The 25,049-nt window shown below is 39.0% G+C and overlaps 1 protein-coding gene across 1 annotated transcript; it reads right to left on the reverse strand.

Moving 5' to 3' along the window:
* Positions 1-9,446: 9,446 nt before the first annotated feature.
* Positions 9,447-10,512, reverse strand: LOC146328171 (lysophosphatidic acid receptor 6-like). The gene has a single exon (XM_084716356.1). It carries the CDS (start codon positions 10,398-10,400, stop codon positions 9,525-9,527), a length of 876 nt encoding a protein of 291 aa, XP_084572482.1. The 5' UTR covers positions 10,401-10,512; the 3' UTR covers positions 9,447-9,524.
* Positions 10,513-25,049: the final 14,537 nt, after the last annotated feature.

Genomic DNA, 25,049 nt, shown 5'->3' on the forward strand with positions numbered 1-25,049 from the left:
GTTCTCCTCAGTTCTGGGCATATGATTCTTGCATGACACCACCCTAATATGAGGGGGCACCCTAAAGTCTTTGGATTGATTCTTCGAATGTTTTTTAACTGTCTAATTGTTTGGATGCAGTTTAAGCAACAAAAGTTGGGAGCCCTTGGTCTCTATTGAGCATGTTCATAGTGTTTAAAATGTTTAGTGACTGACCTCTGCTGGTGCAGCAGCAAGTCTTAGACAAAATCAATTTGTAATACAGATTCAAATTGTTCAAAATGCTTGGATGGCAATATAAATCTTTACCAGGATGCCAGTCAGACCACCCATCACCCAGACAATACAGCAAGTACAACAACAACAACAATAACAACTCTACCCCAGTGCACCCTTTGTAGAATCCATGTTGTTTCCACACTACGAATTAAAGCTTGTGGACACACAAAAATCAACTTCAGCCTCAGAAAATGGGACCATCCAAGGAGCACAAGAATGCAGCATATGTCACTGCTGTATACACTATACAGCTGGATGCAGGTATAATCAATCTATTTTTCACATTTGTCTTTCAGCCAGAGAACTCAAGAATTCTCTTGCACAGAGACATACACTTTTTCTTTTTTCCAGCAAAGCAGGTCTGGATGGAGATCCCTCTGTGCACAGCAAGTGTGACGGATAGAAAAGCACACTCATGCATCTTAATTTGATCATTTACTGAACACATGGAGAGAATAGAAAAGCCATCTTCTTCATTGCTGAAACCAATGGTCCATTGTGCTGTTATTTGGTACATAATCACAGAGAGAAGTGCATGTTTTATATACATGTTTTTCCATGGCCCACCTGAATGTTTGAACACTAGCTCAGTGGGAATGTGTTCAGACATTTACATTAAAATCAAATTGTTTGCCTTCCCAGGAATACATTTGAATGTGAGATTTAAGGGCAGGTCAAAGTCATATGGCTCCCTGCTGCTGCTCCTGTCATTCTCCTTCCTGCCAAACGCTGCTCCTGGACACAAGACAGGCCTTCATCCTCCGTCTTGAGTCTTTGAGCAATCATCCATTGCCTCCCTCCATCTCTTATCTGTCCCTCAACTGAAAGGTCATTTTGTCTCAAGTAATCATCTGCCCATGTTTCTGTTTGTCCTGTCTTCCATCCCATATCTGCTATTGCACTCTGCCTTTGTTTCTCTTGGTGCCTCCTTCTCCTCAGCTCTGTACATGGCCTAATCACTCTACTGACACCGAATTCAAATCTCTCTATCCAACCCTTCCCCGCCCTCGCTCTCCAGTTAGTGCGTGTGACAGAGTGCAGTGCCTCCGCATACTCCCACTGACAGCTGGCTCGGCTGGAGGAGGAGGAGGGGGTGGACTAGGAGGGGGAGGCAGGAGAAGGGAAGGATGAGAGGAGGTAGAGAAAGGAAAAGAGATAGACCATCATCCCTCCGGCGTTTCCCCCCGGCTCTTTCTGACGAAGTGTCGGTGGCGCCGCTTTGAAGCCGCCTACATCATGCAGAGGTCTGAAGCTGTGAGAGTGCCTTCTGGCCCCGTTTGCCTCGCCTCACTGGCAGGAAATGGGCCAGAAGTTGTCATGTGCTCAAAGCCTTGCGCATCTCTCAATCCCATTACTGAAAACTATACAAGTACATTTTAGTTCCTGTCCTGTCAGACAATGAAAATTTATCATAGTTATCATAGTTACATTAAAGTTACATTACAGTTAAACAAAGCACGCAAGATGTTTTTTCAAAATTTAAATGTATATATTTTTGTACCCTCACAGGCATCTATTGGCTTCCATTCATTTTTGTACAATGGAAAAAAAATTAGCTGACTCCTTAAACTTGTTTAAAGGCCCACTGTGTAAGATTTAGGGGTGTTTATTGGCAAAATATGGCAGAAATGAAATTTTCATTTAAAATACAAATTGTTGTGTTTTCCTTAACTTAGAATTAGCTGTATATATGAGTAGAGGGACTGGGTCCTGCCATGGCCTTTTGTGTTTGCAATCTGTAAGCTCACTGATAGATGATACTGAATCCTACAGACTGCTTCTTTAAACAATCCATCACAGAGACAGTATCTACAAGTAAGATTAATTTTTGTCAGAGTTGCACAATTGTTATGACATAATGTGACGCAGATATTTCCAATAATTATTCTGTACTTAATCTGCATTAGCACACAATGATTACATTATTAAGTAGTTAAAACTGATTAGGTAGTTGATAGAATTACATAAGCAAGTTTCAAGGGTCACACTGATTTTCATCCTGTACAGAAATGAATGGAAACCAGTGGAAGCAGTAAACAGTTCAAGAATGTCAAAGAATGTCAAATTTGCACAGTAGGATCAGACGGTGAGCTATGCAGGGAAAGACAACCATTAGCTGAAAAGTGCCGAAAGTTATGCAGAAATGTTTATTTCATACTGAAAAAGCTTAAATATGCTATTCGTTCTGTTGCTGGTAGGAGCACTTTATGTTTATAGTTTAGTTTATGAATAATTCCAACGTTTCAGTGTTTGAATGATGGAAGAGGTTCCAGCCGTTTAATGTTTTATAAACTCCTTCAAGTGTTACCAAAGAACAACTAAAAGATATTTGCAGTTATTAAATGCAGTAAAATTTATCTGTCAGTCCTCACATAATTTAGTTTGTAAGTTAATAAATCAATTAAATGAAAATTAAAAAAAACAAAGGAAGATGGTTATGAGCCTTTTAATGTATATTAATTTTAGCTGATAAATAACATTATTATTATTAATGGTGTTTATTAACTGGTGGTTGACTTCCTGTCATTTTGAAAAAGTGGCCCCCAGGCAAAGCAAATTGAGTGTCTCTGATGTAAAGTAGTCTATCAGTGTGTAAAACTTGCAAACGCACTGGTTTGTTCTGTTCAAGGGATAGCTCTTTTGCTCTTTCTAAGGTTGGAACCGATCATTTAAAGTATACAGCAATTGTTGATTGTGTCATTGTTGATCATTTACAATAAAACCAGTACCTCCTGTGCAGGTAGCAGCAGTCTGATAACAAGAGCATAGGAGTATCGTCATAGCATCAGCTCAAAATATTGATATATCAGCTTTATTGATGCGACTGAGCAATCAGCTGCCTGGTATTGACTGTGTGAGCTGTTTCCTCAATGAGCCTCTGCCCCTGTTTTGGTGTAACTCTATCTTTACAAGGTTGTTATAATATGTCTGTGAAGGCGGGGCTGTCTTAATGAAAGACTGCAGTTTGGACTTAAAATGCTTTGCCATTCATTCCTTCTGTCTTTTGGATAAACAGCTCAACAAAGCAGCCAAGCAATCGGGATTCAACCCTCTATGGATGTTTTTTTTCATTTATATGAATTGTTCCTACACCCTCATGTCAAAAAAAAATGTTGCACTCGTTCATGCCGACGTTGAACTGAGCTGCTTCCTGCACATTTCTGTCTGTTCGAATGATCTCTGGGTTCTCTGAAGGCTTCAGATGCTGCCTGACTGTTGTTCCTCTGTGCTTTGGTGTCTCTGCTGTCCATTCAGTAGCTCAGCATTTGTTTTTGTCTGTCGCTTTTTTCTCTTTGCTCTGTTTTTGGCTCTTTGTGCTGCCTGACTCTCCACAGTCACCAAAGCTGTTGCTGTCTTTGAATAGCAATCCTCCTCTGGTCCAAGGCAGACTTGGCTGCAGCACAACAGGCTTGTTTGTGGGTCTTGGCAGCGATGCTTGCAGACCTGAATGTACCTGCTTTTTTTTTTTTTTTTTTTTAAATCTTTGTGTCATGCACTTATCTGAATGTTAATGTTTGTGTGTGTGTGTGTGTGTGTGCTACGGAAAGGAGGAAATAGAGACAGACAGCAAGAGATAAGGAGGGAGAATATATGTGTGTTTCCTGTTTTTACCTTGGGGCCAGAGGGTCAGCTGACTGTGACCGGACTTAGCAGTTACATTCATAGCACAGTCAGACCTTCCCCTTCCCTCAAGATCTGGGGTATCAGACACTTACAGACAGAGAGCGCTAAACAAACTAAACAGAGCTTGACTTTGATACACACATGCACAAGAAAAACACACACACACACTCACACAAATAAATGAAGGTAATTCAAAAACATACAAATCAAATCTGAACACACATAAATAGGAAATCTGCATATGCACAGGTCCGTTCTTAACCTCAAACATTTTGCCATGAACACAAATCCAGCCTTTTTCAGCCATGTACAAAAACAATTTGCTTCATGCTGAATAAAGCTCTTCAAATAGCTCCTCAAATGTATTCAAATAAAATACAAGATACTGCTATGGGAAATGTATTCCATTAAAATATACAGAACTTTAAGATACAAAAAAAAAACATTCTATACAAACTGATATTACATTTTATGATAGCCTCAATATGGGTCTGACCTTCCCCTACATTGAAAAGATGAGCTCTATCAGAGATTTGAAGTGTCCAATTGGCCAATCAGAATGTATTGGAGGTGGGAGGCTGTGAATTCAGGGGTGCATGCTTTGTGGTTTCAGTCAATCCTGACCAGAAAAACAGGTGTAGAGGTTGTGAGTGCAAGCAGCACCTCTAGTGGCCATAGTCATTATGATAGTAGTATAAAGAGCAGTGAAGCCTACAGACGGAGGAGGACCCAGGAGACCAGGATTAGTGTCTCATGTGAAACCAAAGTCAACATCGACATTGACATATTTAAAGTTTGATAAAGCAACTACAAGGAACTCAATATTTTGTTGATTTTGGAGGCTCCTGTGGACAAAGGCAGTGGTGTTTCCACTGGAATCACCAAAAAGTATAATGTCAAAAATAAAGTTATCAAAAGAAAAATCTATTCCTACTTGTTTTCAACTGCCTAACATCAGACTCGTTGTAACTTTGACTAGAAAAACATAAACACAGGCTCTTTTCATCTGATTTCAAAGAGAGTCTGACCCAGTAGCGGGCATTAAGAATGACTGTACAGAAATAGCCAATCTTCTCGTGGATGGTCTGGTCTGGTTAACTTTTGTAGGTCTTATAGAGCAGTGGTTCTCAACTAGGGGTGCGGGGACCTCTAGGGGTCTGTGGCACTCTACCACAGGGTCTCTGATAGATTCACTCATTCAAATTATCTCTATCTAAAAAAATATTTATTTATTGTTTATTTTCCAAAAGGCTTGCACCATGCCAATTCTGCATTGGCATGGTGCAAATATTTTTAATACACGTTTAATATCTAATACATTTCCTTGTGTTCTTTCACATAACTAAGAAGTGTGAAAAATCGGCAACATCTAATTATTCCAAAACACACATATATATACCCCGTTATATTTTCGATCTTGGAAAGGGTCACTGACTGAAAAAAAAAAAAGAAAACCTCTGAAACATAAGTAATATCCATTATGAAACTAAACACACTTGTTTTGACCTCAACTATGATCTATTCCCAAGCCTAACCAACTAAACCAAACTGCAACCACTTCATGACACATGGTTAACTAGGCGTGACTTATGTCATGTTTCTCAAGCTACTGATCATCAAGAACACAAATTAAATATTAGTTCACAATGAGTGTGTTCCTGGAGACGAAATGGCACATTACATGCTTTTTCCTCTACAGTTTAAATATTGGGAAAATATGTCTAATTTGAGAATAAAATGACATATTCACTAATGTATTTTACATGTTTAAAATGCACAAATACAAGAGCTTAAAGTATTTTGTTGTGAATTAAGTCTTATTTTTTTCTGCCAAGCAAAATACAAACATAAAATACTCAAAAGTAATTAGATATCTTAAATATAAATTGAAATACTCTGACTGTTTGGGTGTGAAACGGCAGGTAATTATTTTGACTTTATGGCCTCTGCAGAGTTAGCATGAGACTGAACAAACAGGGACTGCAGTCATATAAGTGTATTATGACTAAAAATCAACACAGCGGTGAGACTGTAGAAAATAGGAGCTGTTTTTCTGCTCAGCCACTCAGCATTCAACTTCCCCCGGTAGAGGGCACAAGTAAAGGTCACATTAAACATATATGGAGCTGCTTGAGGGAGGAAACCGCCTCCACGCAGGTCGCCAATTTATAAAGGGTCATGATAAAATGAGATCTGGCCAGCAGCAGCAGCCCTATAGATCACCTGGCTTTATTTAGAAGGTACAACATTTAATACATACAAATGACTATTGTTTGAATTGTCAGTCATGTATTACACTGAAAGCGCAGACCACAGTTCGGGGAATTCTGAGTGAAATGTTTACCAACATCAATGCGGAAGATGAAAGCTGAGTACACGTATCTCTAGCTGAGTACACAGAGTTTCTGTGGCTTTTGTTTTTTTTCTGTCACCTACTTAAGAAACGAAAAAAAAAAGATGCATGTCAGGCAGATGTTGATGGAAACAGGCACGTGCACAAATAGACCCCAGACGGTGCACAAGCATCTGCCCATTTGGCCTCCGACTACATGAGTGCCCTTTTTGCACGACATTTGTTTCTATTTCTTTTTCTATTTCTGTACTGAAGGTTTTGGAATTGGAATGAAATGTCATCAGTTCTCAATTAAAAGTGTGTTATAATGCCAACACTGCAAATAGCAAGAGATACCTTCACATTTTTTGTTTTGACCAACCAACACCCCAACCCTCAAAATCAATAAAAAAAAACATTAGACATATTAAAATAATTAAAAGGAAAAACAACAATCTGTGATGCTGGAACCATAAAATGTTTTACATTAAAAATTACTTAAACTTAAAATAACTGCAATTAGTTTTCTGTCAATCGACTAACTATTAATCAATTAATTGTTTCAGCTGTACTTGTATATATTTTTGGTAGTTAAATTTTTTGAAAGAAAAAAATATAAATTCTCTTAATTTGTAAAATAGCTAGTGCCTACAACTGTTGGATAACTGATAAATGCAGTGAAATAAAATGTACTATACTTCCCTTTGAGCTGTGGTGGAGTAGAAGTACAAAGTAACATAAAATGGTACAGTAAAGTACAAGAACCTCAAAGTTGTACTTAAATACAGCATTTGAGTCAATACATTTGGTTACATTCCACCACTGGAAATAAATAAGTATCGAAGTATGTAAAAGATGGGCTTTAAAAAAAAAAAAAAAAATTAAAAGAGGAGTGTCCTTTTTTCACCTAAGCACCTATCCCCAAAATGTCTATGCATTATCTGGGAGGGCAGGGATGAATGTGCTGTTATTTTTCTGAGAACAGATGATCAAGTAGAGGGCTTACCTGATGTAGAGTGTCCTAATAGTAAACAACAAATCCCCAGTGTCTAATTCCAGGCATTTCATCTGGATTGTTTCAAATCTAGATTCTTTTTGGATCAATTTGCTATAGGCCTTCCATTTGGCAAAGCTTATAGGACTTGAGTGCTGCTGGCTCCCAGACTGAGACACTCACAAAAAGCACAAAAGCCTCCGCTGCATCACAGGATTTATACCCAAAGACATATGAGACAGTGCCAAATGATGTTAAAAGCAATCAAAAGAGAAGCTAACAAGGATGAGGGAGGATTATGTCTTATCCCTAAAGTTTACCATAAGCATTTTCTGAAGCAACCTATTACTGTATATATAAGGCATAAAAGAGTACATGAGATAAGAAAACGAGAAGAAGGAAAAAGGAAGGCCAGTGTGCCAAGAACACCAAATAATATTTTAAACAGACTTCATTAGTAATTTCAAATTGCTGCTTGCATCACATTTTTTTGAGTTTATATCATTGTACTGTAAAACATCATACAGCAAATGGGTGGAATCATTAAAATAACATATACAAGTTTTACTAATTTAAAATACAACTGAAATGTACTTAGACAAGTGAACTGCTGTTCATTAAACTCATTAAAAGTTTCTGACAACTAGTTTAGATGTTTTTACCAGTGAATCCCTGTTGTGTTTGTATTGTACAATGTGCCAACAAAAGCTGATTTTCCACCCAAAACACCTGGCGCTTTTAGTTCCAGGAACTAGTTTTGGAGGAACTAAAAGATGATGACAGCATGACACACAATTTTGCACACAACTATGCAACAATAACGATGTCATAAAAAGTGACAGACATCATTATTTGTGTGACAGAGGGACAATTCCCATTGCATTTTGACCTCAGTGTAAATGCTCAGTAAGGTCTGGACTTCACTGTTGGTCCATCTGTCTTATAATTTCTTCTGTAACTTTATTGTGTTTATGTATCGAAGCACAATGGACAAAAATCAAAGTAGTCTGTTGCTGCAAATTTTTAAAAATGGTTGCTTAGATAAAATCCTGTGAGTACTTGGCCAATTAGAAATGTTCGGCACTACACTCGACCCCCCCCCCCCCCCCCCCCAAATGTTATGTCTGTAATTTTTGTTTTAGGAACTTTCGTGGGTGTAAAATAATTTCCCCAGAAGTTCCTGTGGTGGAAATGTGGTAAAAGAGAGCGAAGAAGAAGGCTCGTTGCTTGCAAAAATTTATGTTAACCATGCACAAACTGAAATGTCCCCCCTAACTGCTTTGTAAAGGTGTTATGGGGAAGGAAATACATTCAGCATGTTTGTTAGACCTTAAGGGTACACAATGTGTTTGATGAGAGGCACTCAGTGTAAACTTAACTTTTGTTTGTCGACAAAAAAACTCCGTTTCTAGCTATAATTTTTTAATGAAAACAAAATTAGCATATTACCATACTGATGAGCATATATGGTTAAAACTCTCTAGAGACCCTTGTGTTTTGCAGTTTGATGATAGAAACTTGAAAGCTTTTTTTTTTTTTTTAACACATGTTAATTCATGGTTGTTTCCTATGATAGTAATGAAAGAAATTAACGATTAGTATTCAGACCCAACGTTGTGCAACCACCATTGTATTCAGGGGTATTTCTAGAGACTTTGGTTGACTTCGGTCAACTTATCTTTTTGAAGGCAGCTGTGGAAACTTGGGTCTTATGGTTTAAATAATTTAAATGTGTGTGGGCTGTAACACGTCTGCACTGATCTGTGAAGAAGTAGTGGGAGGCATAGTACTAGTACGATGTATTTATGTTTAGTTTTGTTTCGATCTGGCCATAGATCTAACAGGTCAGTCATTTATGATTTATGTATAGTCATAGCAACACTGTAAAGATTTTATGTGTGTATTCAGTACAAGTTGTCAGGAGGCTTGGGAACAAACTGCATATGTGTGCAAATGCATAGGTTTTGCTGTTCACAGTTCTGAAACTGCTGATCTGTCTCACAAGTTTGTGAAAAAAAAAAAAAGACACCCACTGATAGTCAGCTCGTCTGTGACGCTAACCTAAATCTGTGTCTCTTCTTCAGATCATCCTACGCTCAACTGTACTATTTAAAAAATCCAGTGAACACTGTTGTACTCTATGGATAAAAAGACAGTCATAATGTAAAAATAATGCATTTATTTAGAAAATATATCATATTTAGCTTTCTTACATTTTTTCTGCTACATGGCACATTCATACACAACATACAAACAATACATATTCTGTTTAAATAGCATTTTATTCCACCTGTTGCAATCTGTTTTTATCACCAGCTATTCTCTTGCAAGAGAAATGTCCACATCCTCTTTTTTCCTCCAAAAACCATCAAAAGAAAAGTAATACAGCAGAGGATCCAGACAGCAGTTTACACTAGCAAGACATAAGAGTGGTGTGAAAGCATATATCTGGCTTCGAAACAGTACAGCCAATGACACAGGCAAGAAAAAGACAGTGAACATCAGCAAGTTCATGAAAAAAATCAGCATGACGTTCACCTTGTTGTTGACCATTGAAGAGTCAGTGAGATGTCTGCGTAGAGTCCAAAACACCAGAGCAGTGCACACAACATTGACTGCCTGCATGGTCAACACTAAAACAGGCTGCAAATAATCCAGCTGTGATTCTTGAAGAAACTTAAATTCAAAACAGGTAGTTTCATTGCAGTCCTCCAAAAATCTTTTGAAGAAAACACTCTCTGGGATGTTCACCACCACCACAAACACCCAAACGAATGCAACAGCTCTCCAGGCGTTGGAAGAGGTTCGAAGATAGCGTGACCTGAGAGGATAAACCACTGCCAGCAGCCGGTCCACGCAGATGAAGGTGATAAAGATCGAGCTGGAACGGATGTTGTTCCTAAAGAGCATTGTGACCCAGATGCACACCATATTCCTTATACCTTCTGGTAGCCATTCGCCTGAGGCGTAGAAGTAGACCCTCAAGGGCAAGGAGGTGACGAGCAGCAGGTCTGAGATTGCCAAGTTGACCATAAAGACAACACTGGGGGATCTGAGGTTGTGGTAGCGAAACAATATCCAGAGTGACACAGCATTGAGAGGAAGACCCAGAGTCATTACAGATCCAAACACCACTGCATACGCCGGGTTCCTCATGTCCTCAGTTCCATTTATCTTTGTAAAGTCACACATGTTGCGCTCCTGGCATAGATTCAGACGTGCAGGCGAGTAAATGATACAATGACAGACAACTCAACAACCCTGCCCTTTTGCGAATCAGATCTGTTCAGATATGGGAGGTGAGGAAAGGGTGTTACAACATGTAGAAGTGCATGGCGGAAAATGATGAAACAGGAAACAGCTTCAACCAAGAGCTGAAATACTGTGATGTTCAAACCGGGTCTGTGGGACTTTTATGGGAAAAAAAAGCTGCTTTAAAGTTTTTATGTTTTTTTTAAAACCATAGCCATGTGTTCTGGATATTACTCTAATAACCCCATAAGCCAATGTATATTTTGAAATATCTTAAGTAGTTTCATACTCCTTATGTCAATCAAGAATGAATGCATGAGGCAAAGGCACTGTTTACAGCCACAGGCTTAGTCCACACCTGCACGGGAAATTTTAAAAATCTACCTTTTTCTAAGCATTTGTGCCTTTCATCCACAAACAAACTGCTTTTTGAAAATCCCTGCCAAGGTGAAGATATTTAAAAGTTCTGTTTTCAGTGTTATTGTGTAGACAGAGAAACTAGGAGCAGCAACAACAACAACAACAACAACAACAACAACAACGAGCCCCATGGATGCATGTTCTATTACCTGAGTGTTTCCCAGCCAGTTCTTTCAGTCTTCCTCCCACAAGTCTGTAAGACCATCACATCTTCCTTCATCCAGACTACATCAAAACACAGATTACACATTCAGGAGTGAAGGACATTACAGTTAACCTTTACCAAACACACAGAATGCCACCCATTTCCGTCCCATTTCTGTGAACTGTAATATTCCAGTTCAATCTACTGACACACGATGTGTACTGCATGGGCAGATATTTGCTATTTAAATTTCATCCAAACTGGCAATCATGATAATTAAGCAATGTTGATGTACACTAATCACTGGCTGAGCAGGGAGGGAAAAATGACTATGATTTTGTCGCCGTTGACATGTTTTATATGGAATTTAGCCACCAGTGTGCACAGTGTTGCATGACCTTTCTGTGTTTATGCTGAACATGCCAATTGTACATTAAATGTCTTCAGAGAAATACCTAATTACCCTAACTATGCCGTTTACTTGCATTTTTTGATGTTACAAACTCAATTCATTGACCTACACAATCAGTATTAATGAATAACTTCAGTGGGATTTTAAACAAATAATGAATAATTAGCCTCAAAAATTAAAGTCAAAATGTTCGGAGGCAAAGGAACAAGGTCTCACACATTACAGTGGCCATGAAGATGCACACTCAGATGCTGGTTCAGCTAATCTGATCAGGGGTTACGTGGTCCAAAAAACAGGGTAAGGTAAGGTCAGTGCAAAACATGGTACTGACTGTCGTGACCTGCCCCCACCACTTCAAGTGTATCTGCCCATTCATGTAATGTTAGGTCAAGTGGGAAATAATCTAACGAAATCAAGACAGAAAGAGTGGAGTTAAAGCTGAAAACACAAATTACATGGATAAAGAGCTGAAAACGCAAAAATGTGCAGCAGAAAAGGTCTTGAATGGCATATATTTGAAAATGGGTGCTCTTTCACAAACTCCCATTTAAGAGTGAGGAATGGGGAGGTGGGATGGCCAACTATGTTTAGAGAGCATTAACATCTTTTTTTTTCTTTTATATATAAATTTCATAGAGGCCCCAAAAATGCTCAACTCAGCCCTGGCCTTGTAAGGCTCAGGATTAGGGATGCACTGATACCAATATCAGCATCGGGTATCTGTCTGATACTGTCCTCACGTACTCATAAAACTACTCTGATACCCAACACCTGACACCACGTCACGAAAAGTAGCCGCTCGCTACAAGTAAACATATAACGAACCGCCATGATGCAGAGTTCAAGACGTTTGCTGATGCTTACCCTCTTTTTATGGACGCGCCGTCATCATCAACGAGGGACTCGCTGTCCTCAACATGATCCATTAATGACCGCAGCGACTTTGGAAACTGTCCGTAAAATTCCATGCAAGTCCATGTGAAACTGAAATAAATGCAGAGTGCACCTGTAGACCACAGCCAGCTGCTGTCCAATAAGTCCTGGCGGGTGCAAACTAGTTGATGCCTCAGCAAATTAATTAAAAAACACCACTGCCCCTTTCTTGGTAATAAACTGCTACAACTTCTCTTTGTGTACTTATAGTTGGCATTTTGAGCCATTTTCAACCCATGAAATGCTGATTTTTATACATTTATTAATTATTAAATATATTAATTCCAGCATTGGTTTCATCACAGTACAGTAACATAATTTAGTTTACAGCTCAAAAAACATGTCTTGCCATACTGGCGGCTCTTTGAGGCTGTAAGCCTACTAAGGCACAGTGGGCCTTGGTTACTTGCTAATAGCCATCAGCTCACAATGACAACGCTAACATGCTAATGTTCACCATCTCATATTAACATGTTAATATTTGTTCATCAACGCAGAACAGCTAAGGCTGATGGGAATGTCATTAGTTCGTCATAAACTAAAGCATTGGAAAAATACACATTCTGACCTGATGACTTTAAAAAAAAAAAAAAAAAAAAGGTTAAGGGATCACCAGATTTACATTGAGATATTTTTTAAGTCAGTACTAATGTGGTGGATGCAGAGTTTTCACTGTAAAAATAAATTCAAATCAATAAAAAAAAAATTTACTTTAAAAAAGTTAGTGCCCTTGAATTTCAAGTTGACCAAATATGAAAAGACAATTTGACATAATTTTGTGATTATTCAAAACAAATAAACATTTCTATTCAAATAAACATGACATTAATTCAGTTGTACTTGAGAAAACATGTTCAATAATGTTCAATAATAAGATAAGTTGAACAAGTTAAGTTGAACCAACAACTGTTCAGTCACACTAATGAAAATTAAAAATAAATTTGATTTTCTTTGACATTTTCTCAATTTGAAAAGTCAGTTCTTCATTTTAAACTAAGAACTTACAGTTGTTCTAGTTGAAGCTACTTTGTTCCCACAAAGACAGTAAGTGAAACTGCTCCTAGTGAAGTTACAAAAAAAGTGTAAGGGGATAGAGACTGAATTCAAATTAACCTCAGTCCTTTTTCTTTATTGTAAAAAACAGCAACCATTATTTATCTTAAAGTGTGTTAGAGACACACAACAATTTCTCATCATATACGTTTTCTTCAAACTACAAAAAAGAGGGATCTCAGCAGAGATTTAACTCTCAAACAATGCATGCTTGGAAGTGCTAAAATGCTGATCATGTTCTTTTAGAAACTTAATTTAATGAGTTGGTTGAACTCTGTACAGTGCATTCAATCAACTTCAGGTTAGAAGAACTCGTGTTTACAAGGTCTAAAGTGTTCTGAAAATATGAGAATTTTTAAGTTGAGTAAACAAAATGTGTATATTCACTTTAAGTTAATGAGAAAATATTAGTTGATTCCACTAAATTCCTGTTATTTTTCTTATACCGGTAAGATGTATCAGCTATATGCATAATGATGTGTTGGGTTATTTATTCATGACAGAATCTATTCTGTCTTAACAGACCTGTTTAACTTGCGCTCAGCTGTTTATGGATGGAACTGTCCAGTCTCCCATTTTCCACCCCTCCACCATATGCCTTCAGAGTTTCCTGCCTTTCCAAGACACCTGATCTCCCAACCCTACTGGACACATGGTCCTCAGTCCCACATCCAGTCATCCCTTTCCTCACCTGTAGTGTGTGTGTACACACCATGTTTACGTCATAGTGTCACTGCGCCACCATGACCACAGTGATTCTTTCCTTGTTCTGTTCCCTCTGTTTGTGAAGCCTGCCTGTAACTTCTGCTTTTGATATTGCATCGTGTTCACTTAAACACCACAGGAAGTATGTTCAGTTGTCACATATCGCTGGAGTGACAAAGTCATTTTATCAGTTGTGGCGGAGAAGAGATGATAAGAAGTGTATGTGAGAAAGAAACAACCGCAAGTCGCCCTGAAGCAGCTGCATATCTGCTGTAAACGAATGAACATCTTTGCCTGCGTGACTGATGTAAAGATATGCCCTGAAAGAAAAATGCAAACCGTCTGTGCACAGACAATGCTGCAGTGATGACAAGGCTGGAAACTGCAAGATGAACCTTGGCTCAGAAAATGTTGTTGTGGTGATGACCACGAACATTTAAATGTGTGCTCAAGAATTTTGTCATATCTTCATCCTGCCCAGATATTCATCAGTCTCATAATGTCTCTGCAGACACCATCAGAAACACGTGTGATTTGTGTTTCACTACAGTAATTTTGCAAACTATACGTTTATGTTCCCAAACTCATGAGGTCAGTGTAAATGAGCAAGACTCAAATTCACCACTTGGAGGTGTGTTGCAAACTTACCTGAAAATGACTGTGTTTAGTTAATGTATTTATGTGCTGCCAGGATGTAAACACAATATTGGTGATTTCTAAAAGGAATATTAACACTTTGGGAAATGCTCTAATTTGCTTTCTTGCCAAAAGTTAGATAATTAAATTTAGTTAGCTTAACTTAACATGAAGGCTGGAAACAGTGTGACCTGTGGAGAGCCAGAGGTAACAAAATCTGCCTACCAGCACCTCTAAGGTTCAACAGTTAGCATTTTGAGTCCATGAGTAAAAAATGGACACAGTCTCGGGATGTCACCCATAGGTTAAACTGTTGTGACCTTCTTGGCAGTGCCTGACTTTGTTTAACTCCCAAAAATGAATAAAGAGGTGGAGCTGAGGTGGCCAAATGAAGTGGGTACCTAGCCACTAGCCACCTGTAACAGTCACTCAAAGCACCCATAACCTTAATTATGCATAACTTTAAGCCTCAATATAATTTAAATGGATGAGTTATATAAATATTCATCCCCCATACAGTTGTCATGAAAGGGGAAATTAGCTATAGAGATCAAAACCGTTTTTTGTAACAGATTAAAAAAACAGGCTTTTTATTTTGCTGTAAAGTTTGGCATTTTAATATGAGGATTTCCCTGCATTTGGAGCCAGGCTCAAGTGGCCATTTGGGGGCCTGCAGTTTTTGGCACTTGCACATTGGCTTCGTTTTTTAGCCCCAGGGATTACTGTTTGATTGTATCTCATGAAATACATAAAAAAAAAAAAATGTAACAACAACCAGCGAGGGGGAATGTGCTGGACCTCCTGGAGTCTCAGCTGGTTGCATGGCAAATGTCATGTTTATACACGAGGCACTGTGTCAGTTCATGCAGAACAGGGAGGTCATACGCCCAAGCTATTATCAGCTGTCAGCCTGCAGATTGAATAATTTCTAATCAGTCACACGCCAATCACAGTCCATTCTCACAACAAAAGGATCCATATAAATACTCCTTCCTCACTGATCTCTGTTGTGAAATTGCCGCCCCATTCACCACTGCTGCTGCTGGCAAAGCTTTGCCTCCACCATCCCCACTTTCCTAGTTCAGAGTCCTAGTATGGCTCAAAGGTTAAATGGTACTCATGTCTTGCCCAGGCCCACTCTCACATATCCATGCAGGTTTTGCAATACACTCCATGTTTTAGCTTAGCATGCTGTTTGGCTAATCCAGGTAGCATCTTAACACAATATGCAAGTTATGTGACTTAAGGGTCTCTCTCACATTTAAACAATAACAGAAAATGTAATTTGATGATATTATAAAGTAGTGTGATCATGGGAGTTGTTTTATTCAACCACAGCAGCTGATAAAAATCTGGGACAGAGATCAGGCCAACATTTTGTTCATGTTATATTTAGTTGCGTTCACCAACTTCCTTCCTCACTCTCTGACATACATCTGAAAGATTCTGTTATACTGAATTAAATCATGAATTTCTTTGTTTGAACAATGGTGGAAACGTTTGAGATAATGTGAGCACAACTCATATATATTTCTGTCATTTCTAGATATTTTAATGCAGAAGTCTTACATATTATAGATTTAAGAGTGGAACCGTCAGCATCAACCAACTGTTGCATTAAAAAGTTAAATCTATGACTTCTGGTGTGTAAACTTTGTTACCTTTGGATAGAGCAGGCTGTTTCCCCCTCTTTTCAGTGTTTATGCAAAGCTAAGCTAAATGGCAGCTGGCTCCAGCTGATCACCATGGCAACAGAGAGTGGTATGAATCAAATCGCAATAAGAAAGCAAATAAGTGTATTTCCTAAAATGTCAAGCAATTCCTTTTGAAGTGAATTTTTTATATTTTTGTGATGTTTTATTGAAATAGAATTATAGGATGCACATTTTCCACTTTGTCACTTTATCAATGTGGGATATTATCTAGATTTGTGTTCTCAGTTAATATAAAGTAATAGCAAGCAAAATTAAACCCAATGGATTGCTCTTTTTCATGTGTATGTTTTCATGATTAAATCTAGAAATATACAAAGATACCACCTGGAAAAGTGAAGTATTTGTGCAATCACTCCATAGAGGCAACTATTACGCTTCATACCTTTCACCTTATCACCCAATCTCCAATTTACCACTTACGCTCTTTTTCTCCGTCAAACTCTCTCAGCTATAACCTTTTGAATGATTGAAATCAAAATGGCTTCTGTAGTGACAGCAATTATGTGATTTTGCCTGACTCGCACACTTAAGTAAAAGGTGTGGGCCCTTTTGGGAGTATTAGGCTGGCTGGCTCATCAATGCATGCAGGGCACAAGAGAGCCTAAATTGATTTCTCTGGTAAAAGCAAGGATGCCATTTCTGTGGGCCCTAATATTTAAGAAACTTGAGTGCTTCTCAAGACAGATAATCTTTGTTATTAGTGCTGCAGGTAAAAACACTGCTTTAAAATGCTGGGCCTGCTGCTGGTGTAGACAGCTAGATAGGGAGGAAGAATAAGCAGTGGCAGACGTGTGTGTTTTTCTCTGTGTTTGTATGCAACAAGGCAAGTTTTTTTTTTTTTTTAAATCTTGCTTTCTTTGTCTCTCCTTGTTATTTCTATTCTGCTCTTTTTCATACTGTTTTGTTTGCCTATTGGCTGTTCAGATATCAAGGCAAATAATGATTCTATTACAAAGAAAGCAAAAAATTATCTGAAAAGAAAAAAAGGGAAACAATAATAATGTATTTCACCTGTCCGTATGGTTGAGTCTCAACAGCTCCAACAAACTCCAGCATATAAACTTGCATTCACTTCCCAGCACAGACACTGGCTCATGATGATAATACTGTAAGCTACCTGCAAGAAGCAGCACAGAGCCAAAGTTAACAAGTGGCTGGTGAAGAAAGCTGAATATCTAGTAAGCCAAAGAGAAGGATGTTTTTCTCATGAGTTGGTGGACCAAACTTCCACCAGTGGAACACAAATAATTAATGGACTGACGTGCAACAGGTGGTGAGACACAAATATGACTGTATTGGAGCCTTGCTTCCCCTTAGTCATCACAAACCTTATACAAGGCTGACATTAAAACTATTACAAAGTAAGGCCCCCCACACATTATCAGCGATAAAAACACTTTGCAACAGCTGTCCCATTTTTTTCCCTATGGAGAGGGCGGTGGTGCCCAATTGTGTAGTGCACCGCTCTGCAAAGTTAAAATTATTTGTTGTGCACCATTCAAAGTGCAACCAATGAAATAACAGCTTTATGTGACGGCATAGCCAGAAGTGACCATAGATGCATGGAAGTGACACACCTTAATACTACCGACTGGGGTATCTACATGGTTGGTGCTTTATTCTATCATTCCAATTTTTCAATTACTTTGTCAACCAGTTTGTTCCTAATGACTTTATATCATTGTTTTCTGTTTCTGTTTTAATTAGTGCTTTTTAAAAAAGGCAATGTATTAGGGTCCTGGGGAGAAGCACTCAGTTCTGCCTATGAAGTTTTAATAGATGTCTATTTATTGATTGAGTTAATATTTACCATTGGGCCTAATTTGAAGTAGCACTCTATCAGGGGCTAAGGGCACTGTCAGTCATTTTGAACTCTGTTTTTCATTTTACACAATATGCAAATTAACTGTAACTTCTCTAATTACATATCTAATAATGTTAGAAGAATTAAATAACATTCTGCTGTGATGGTTGTATCCTACAGCAGTTTACCCCAGTCCGAGGTTCTTTTTAAATATGTTGGCAGCATGAGGGTTAAAGCGGCATTAACTAATATTGTTAGGAAAACAATGGTTCACAAATCGAGAAAGTTTTAAAGGGGAACTATCTCTTAGACTTCCTCTCAGACTGTTTACATGTCTGACTGATTGGGACAACTCTTGATGAAACTGGTCCAGTATTGAGGAAGAGCACTACAGCCGGCAGCCAAGAAATGAGCTAAAACGTTATTCTTAGGGGCAACTGTGAACCATCGAAGTTCTTCCACTAAAAATGCTTGTTCTTGCTACTGACAGACTCAGATCATTAGTAAAAAATCTCTGTAAACAGTATTGAAAACATCTTCTTCACTTGTTTCCACTGTGTCTAACCAAATCTTGTTCAAGTAGAAGTCTCATTCTGAAATCTTGCAGGATCTCACTTGCTGCAGGAAGACAACAGAATACAGAAACAGATTTGTGTTACTACAGTGACGTGGGTGAGACCTTTGGTTTCGAAAGTCACCTGTATTTATTTGAACCAAAGTTCCCCTTTCAGAGTCTATTTATGTTGACACTGAAAACAAAAGGAGACCAATGGAACAGTGGAAAAAGTCAATGCATGAAAGCAAAATCACAGAAAATTATTACCCAGCTGTTTCAACATCTTTCATGTCATTGCGTTTTTTATGGCCTGTAACTTAGCTGGTTTGGTTCAGTCTAATGGCTCTCATCAACCTTGTTTCCAGAGGCAACAGGCAGATGTTTTTAGCAAAAACCTGCCCAGCACCCAACGGCACCTAGACAAGTTAGCAGCGATAGCTAGTGGGCATTGTGAAGCATTGAAAGCATCTAAAGAGTCAGATATTTCCCTCGGGAGTTAGTTAAGACTAAAAGAGAGCTACAAGAAGAGTAAATACTGGCCATTCATCATGTGAATACGCATGTGTAAAATGGGCAACCGTTTGCTAACCTGTTAGCCATATCAAGGTTGTAAGGCCATCGGATATGAAGAATCCTCACCATTAACAGCTTTCCCCAAAATACTTTCTGCTGAAGAAACAGTCCCTGCTCACAGCCAGATCTGTGGATTATGACAATGGTACTGTGTTTTTAAATCATCCCACCTTGTCCAGTTTGTTAAAGGCCCTGCAAATGAACTGCAGACAGAATTTTGGGTATGGCTGCATTATTTTGGGAAGTTTCCTGTTAAACACAGACTTTTTTTCCTTGACCTGATGAGATCACCACCTGCTTCCCTCACAGTCTGAGGACTTTTCTTTACGACTTTACACTCTATCACTCTATCACTACATTTACTATATTTAAGTTCACATTACTGTTGCCAATTTTGCATTTTCCAATTACCCATAGTCTCCTGCTGTTGATTTTCTATCATTTTCGTATCATTTTGGTACAGTCGCTAATTTATGAATGCGCAGTAGCTGTTCCGAGGATTGACTTAGTGAAGGGTCATTTCCGGCCACCAGCTGATTAAGCAGTGTATCTAAGAGTTTGGTATCAGTTCAGGAAACATCACTTCACCATTGAAATAGTTGCAGGTTTGCATTGCACCCCACAGAATGTTGTCTGTTTTTTAAAAGGATGCACAGACTCAGTTTTATGACTAAACAAGTAAAAGTAGGGTGACCTGTCATTCCCCTTTGCAACAACATGGCACAGAGAAGCAGGACAGGCAGGAAAAATGAAAAACAATGAAAGAATTGAGAATTGGTTGAATGCTGAGCAGGAACGAAAGAGGTCAATGAGCTCTTTATTCACTGCCCCTTAACATAGTATGTATGGGCACAAAGTGTGCTGGGGTTATTAGGGGATAGGCCGACTGGAGTTTGTGCCTCTATCTCTAATGAAATCACTGGTCCATTTTTGGGCAGCGTGGATAAAGTGCCATTCTCCAGCACCAGGAAAGGTGAGGAGACAACCACTGCTGTGCCCACTTCATTAAAATTTCCATTTCTGCAACGGCAGGAGTCACAATGAGCCGTGCACTCGTGGTCTGCAGAGCAAATGTGTGTGTGTGTGTGTGTGTGTGTGTGTGTGTGTGTGTGTGTGTGTGTGTGTGTGCCAACATCAGTATGCAGCCAGTAGTTTGAAAATGACTGAACAGTGACCCATCGGGCTGTGGATGCATGTTTGTGTGTGTGTGCAGCAGGATAGCAAGTGTTTGACAAGCCCAGATCGTTAAAAATATGGACAAATTAATTTTTCTCTTCCTCTGCTGCTTCAATCAGGTAAATATCACTGTTGTAAACAAGCAGCAAGTCAATACGGCTGTCTAGCATGAGGCTGCTTTCCATCTGTCTGTCACTCCCTCTCTCTCCTGGCTGTTGAAGTCAGCATTGTGGAAGAGCCGCACGGATTTGAAAAGATTATATGCTTTAGACGATTTCTCTGCCATTACCAGCTGGGCCAAGGCAATTAACCCGCTTCATATGTTTCATCTGAGGCCAAAAAAACAAAACAAGTTAATCTGTCCCAAGCTGCGGGAACCTCACTTTATTAGTCCCACGCAAAGAGAGGAAGTTGGAAATTCAAGCTCAAATGCTGCTTTATTGCCTTCCCTTTTCCAATTAGTGCCTGCCATCTTGAATGTTAACAGGTTCTGAAAGTATGGGCTGATTACCTATGCAAATGAGTGGAAAGCTATAATAAAGCTGTCAACAGAAATAAAGGGGTTTAACAGAGGAGAGTGTTGCAATCTTGAGCATTGCCCGCCGGGCTAAACAAAGAGCGACAACACTCCTGAGATGCTTAAAGTTGGAATGGGACAAAGTGACCAGTGTTTATGGTTGTAAGTCTGAACTGGAATTTGGCCAGCACCCATAAGTGTCCCGAAATGTAGCCTGGTTTGTTCCTGTGGGTGGAGCAAGCTTGGAGCGCAGTTTCCTCTTTATTTCTTTCCTTGTACTGGTTATTTGAAGTTGGCCAAAAAAAAAAAAAGAAAGCAATGGGGTTGCATTAATAACTGATATCACAATCAATTCGTCACTTATGGGAGTGGCATGTGAGCCATGACTAATTTGTAATTACTAGGGGTGTAACAATTCACTCATGTGCCCGATGCATCTGACTTTAATGTGTTAGATACGAGTGCATCGGTTCAGACGGCCCTGCATCAGTAAAAAGCTCTCTCCCGCTGTCTCTGCCTGCACCGCTCTCGCTGGACACCTGCTGCCGCGCTCACAAAACAAGCGCTCCCTCCTCGCTCTCCTGTGTCTCCTCTTCATTTGCTCATAACAGACAGCGCTGAAAACAGCGACAGAGGTGACATTGTACTGCGTCGCACCACCACACTTTCATAATGTTTAAGTGTAGACTAAGTTTGGGTTTCATAAGAAAGGTGAGAAACGCTCCTGCAGATCATTTAAGCAAAATGTGTCTGACAGCAGAGAACAGAGACAGAGAGTCTGACCCACAGAGACGATGTCACTGTGAGAGCAGGTAACACTTCACTGTTCCTTCACACTAATCAAAACCACAGCACTCTTCATATGAATCAGAGCAGCAGATCATCTTACTGCAGAAATACTGATATTTTAAATAGTTTTAAATTTTCTCATTTATCTCACCTCATTTACACGAGACTCATAATAAGATATGTTTCATTGTTTTCACCTTGTCATTTCACACAGCAGCTCCCACCTCCTTTTCACGTGGCCTTGCTCACTCTTTACACTCGAGACATCAAATGGTTGAGAGTTGCTTCTAGAAATGATGCTTATAGGGGTCAAGGCAAAATCATAGTTTCATAGGGGCACTGACAAAGCTGCTGAATTTGATGCATTGGGAGTGAGAATGGGCTGTATTTTTTTTATTAATAATTTACTGATTTAGTTGCTAAAAATTTAGGAGGTCACCTGTAAAGCAGTAGTACAAGTCCATTTCTACTACTGCTTTACAGTTGTATCAAAGATAATTTATTTTGCCTCAGTGTTGGTTTCTAACTTTGCTAATTGTGATGATTATGTTGGTGATTTTTCTCACCATGGGAGCTGTGACCCAGAAGTGATAACAGGAAGTTTTGCACTTGCATTTAGGTTGGTGGTTTGATTCACATCTTCTTGGGGAAACCACTTATAAAGAACAGGACAGTATTCTGCATGCTTTCGGTATGTATGGATGGATGAATATGACACACTGAAAAGAGATTAGCACTGTTTTCACATTGAAAGCATTCTTAAGTCTAGTCCATTTATCTGCCCTATTTTTTCACAATAAAAAGGCTTCAGGAGGTGGGCTGCCCATTTTCTATTAATAAAATAAAATGATTTACTGTTGGGTAAATTACTTCCTTCAGTCAAGCTGAGCCAATCACAGAATCACAGAGGACATGTTGTGAGAACACGAGGGAGAAAAATCACTTCATATTCAAAAATCAAATAACCTTCTCCAGTCTGCCAGGGGGCAAAGCCTTTTACTTTGGTCTGAAAATTGAACTTATTCGATTAACATGTTTGCTTTCATCAGAAATTTCATTTCTTTCAAGTTTGTCTCAGTACGTCTGTGTGTCTGTTTGTGTGCACTGAGAAACACTGTCTCAGTAGGTTTGCTGTCAGTGGGTGGCTCATATTAGTGTATTTGCATAGCACATCCACGCCTGCAAGGGAAGAGTTACGCTAAAAATCATATGTAGTTCATATCTATGCCTCCAAGACGTTTATAAATATGCATACATACAGACAAGCCACATTGAGGCAAAACTAGAAAAGAGGACACACAACAAGAGCGAGGCAGGAACTCATCACTCACATGGTTTTGTAATTATGCTTCCTGTAGGTTGTGCTACGTACAAGTGGAAGCTTTAATTGCACACTATACCACTTAAGCTAATTAGGTACACAGCAAACTTAACTGTTAACCTGGTAAATGTAAATGCCCACATTTAATAAGCAGTACACCATCCATACCTATTTCCACCTGCTCAATTTGTGCGATTCCCAGAGACTGCAGATAAGCACTGTACCAAGAGATAAACTGCTTTGAGACAGACGGGGGAGTTGAACACTGTACACCATGATGTGGAACAGTATGGTGCAAAAACAACGCACACTTAGCTGGATGGTTAGATTCAAAAAAGAGGGAAAGGGGGGACCAACGAAGAGAAGGGTAAATTGGGAATTGAGGCGGCAACTGTGTGAAAAAAGAAACAGGTGGCAGAGAATAAGTGCAAGCACAGAGGTAGCTGCTAAGTAAAGGGGGGAAACAAGAATGAGAGGTGAGAGAAATTGCAATGCATGGAATAACAAACAAAAGAAGGTGAGAGAAAGTGAGTCAGGGTAGGTGAAAGAGATGGAGAGATGGAAATGGAAGCGTGAAGAGAAGAAGACAAGTAAGATGGAGAAAGAAGAATCTAGTTAATCTTCTCAACGTGTTTGGTCCTCTTTGTTTCTCTGGGATGCCCCATGCTTTCAGATGAGGGCTGTGGAAAGTAAGAACGACAGCTTCTGTGTGTGTGTGTGTGTGTGTGTGTGTGTGTGTGTGTGTGTGTGTGTGTGTGTGTGTGTGTGTGTGTGTGTGTGTGTGCTTGGACTTCACTTTTTCCTTGTGTCTCCAAAGTGTATTTCAGGACAAATATAGTTCTGCAGGATTTTTAATATTGAGGAGCATGAATTTGCATGTTTCTATTTTTGTGCTTGCACATGCATATCAGTACAGGACAGTCTGGATTTGGTCATGCTGTGGAATAAAAGTGACATCTTGGTTTTGTACAATCAGGGTCTTATTTTCATAGTTTGGATGCATTATGAGAATTGAATATGGTGCCCAATTATAATAATAATAATAACAATAATAATAAAGCTAATTTAGTGCATAAGCCAGAAAGGTTTTCTCACATCCTGGTTTGCTTGACAGTTGTGAGGCCTGCTGCACATACACCCCTAGACCTTGTATTAGGATGATAAGAATTGCTTTACCAGGCTTTGGGAGCATTTTAAGTTCATGGTTTAAGATGACAAAGAGTCTACATGTTCTTGTGCTATGAGATGAATGCTAATGTGAACATGCTAACATGGTCACAATGAAAAATCCTAACATGTTGATGTTTAACAGGTAAAATGCTCCCAGTGCTCTATTTTATAATGGGGCTCTTTGGGGAAGAACAATTGACAACAGGGCATTTTTATTAATCTGGTGAAGCAACTGGATCCACAAGATCACAAAGTCATGAGTACATAGGAATCCATCTTGTTTTTGCAGTGGTGTTGCTGTGTTGCCAGACCTCAGCAATTATTTTAAGGTGTGTACTGTGATTATATTGTAGTAAATGTGATTTTATGGCCTTGTCTTGGATCCACATTTTTTTGTATATATTTTAGAATTTCAGAAACTTTAATGTGATTTTTCTTTTCTGTTCTGTACCCATGACATCTATTGCACGCCCGTTCATCCAAGGAGGAGGATCGCTCCATTGTGGCTCTCCTTGAGGTTTCATCCATGTTAAAGCTACTGTTGATTTTAGAGGCCCTTGTGGATGTGTTTCAACACTATAACCACAAAATATAATGTCAAAAATAAAATTATCTCAATAAAAATGTTCTCATGCTTCTTTTTAACTGTCTAACATTCAGCTTT

The sequence above is a fragment of the Lutjanus erythropterus genome, chromosome 4 (assembly GCF_056507025.1).
Source record: "Lutjanus erythropterus isolate fLutEry1 chromosome 4, fLutEry1.hap2, whole genome shotgun sequence".
In the NCBI taxonomy this organism is placed as follows: Eukaryota; Metazoa; Chordata; class Actinopteri; order Lutjaniformes; family Lutjanidae; genus Lutjanus; species Lutjanus erythropterus.

Bases quoted from the DNA above. Each gene is read 5' to 3' on its own strand.
- LOC146328171 (XM_084716356.1), bottom strand. From the start codon at position 10,400: ATGTGTGACTTTACAAAGATAAATGGAACTGAGGACATGAGGAACCCG.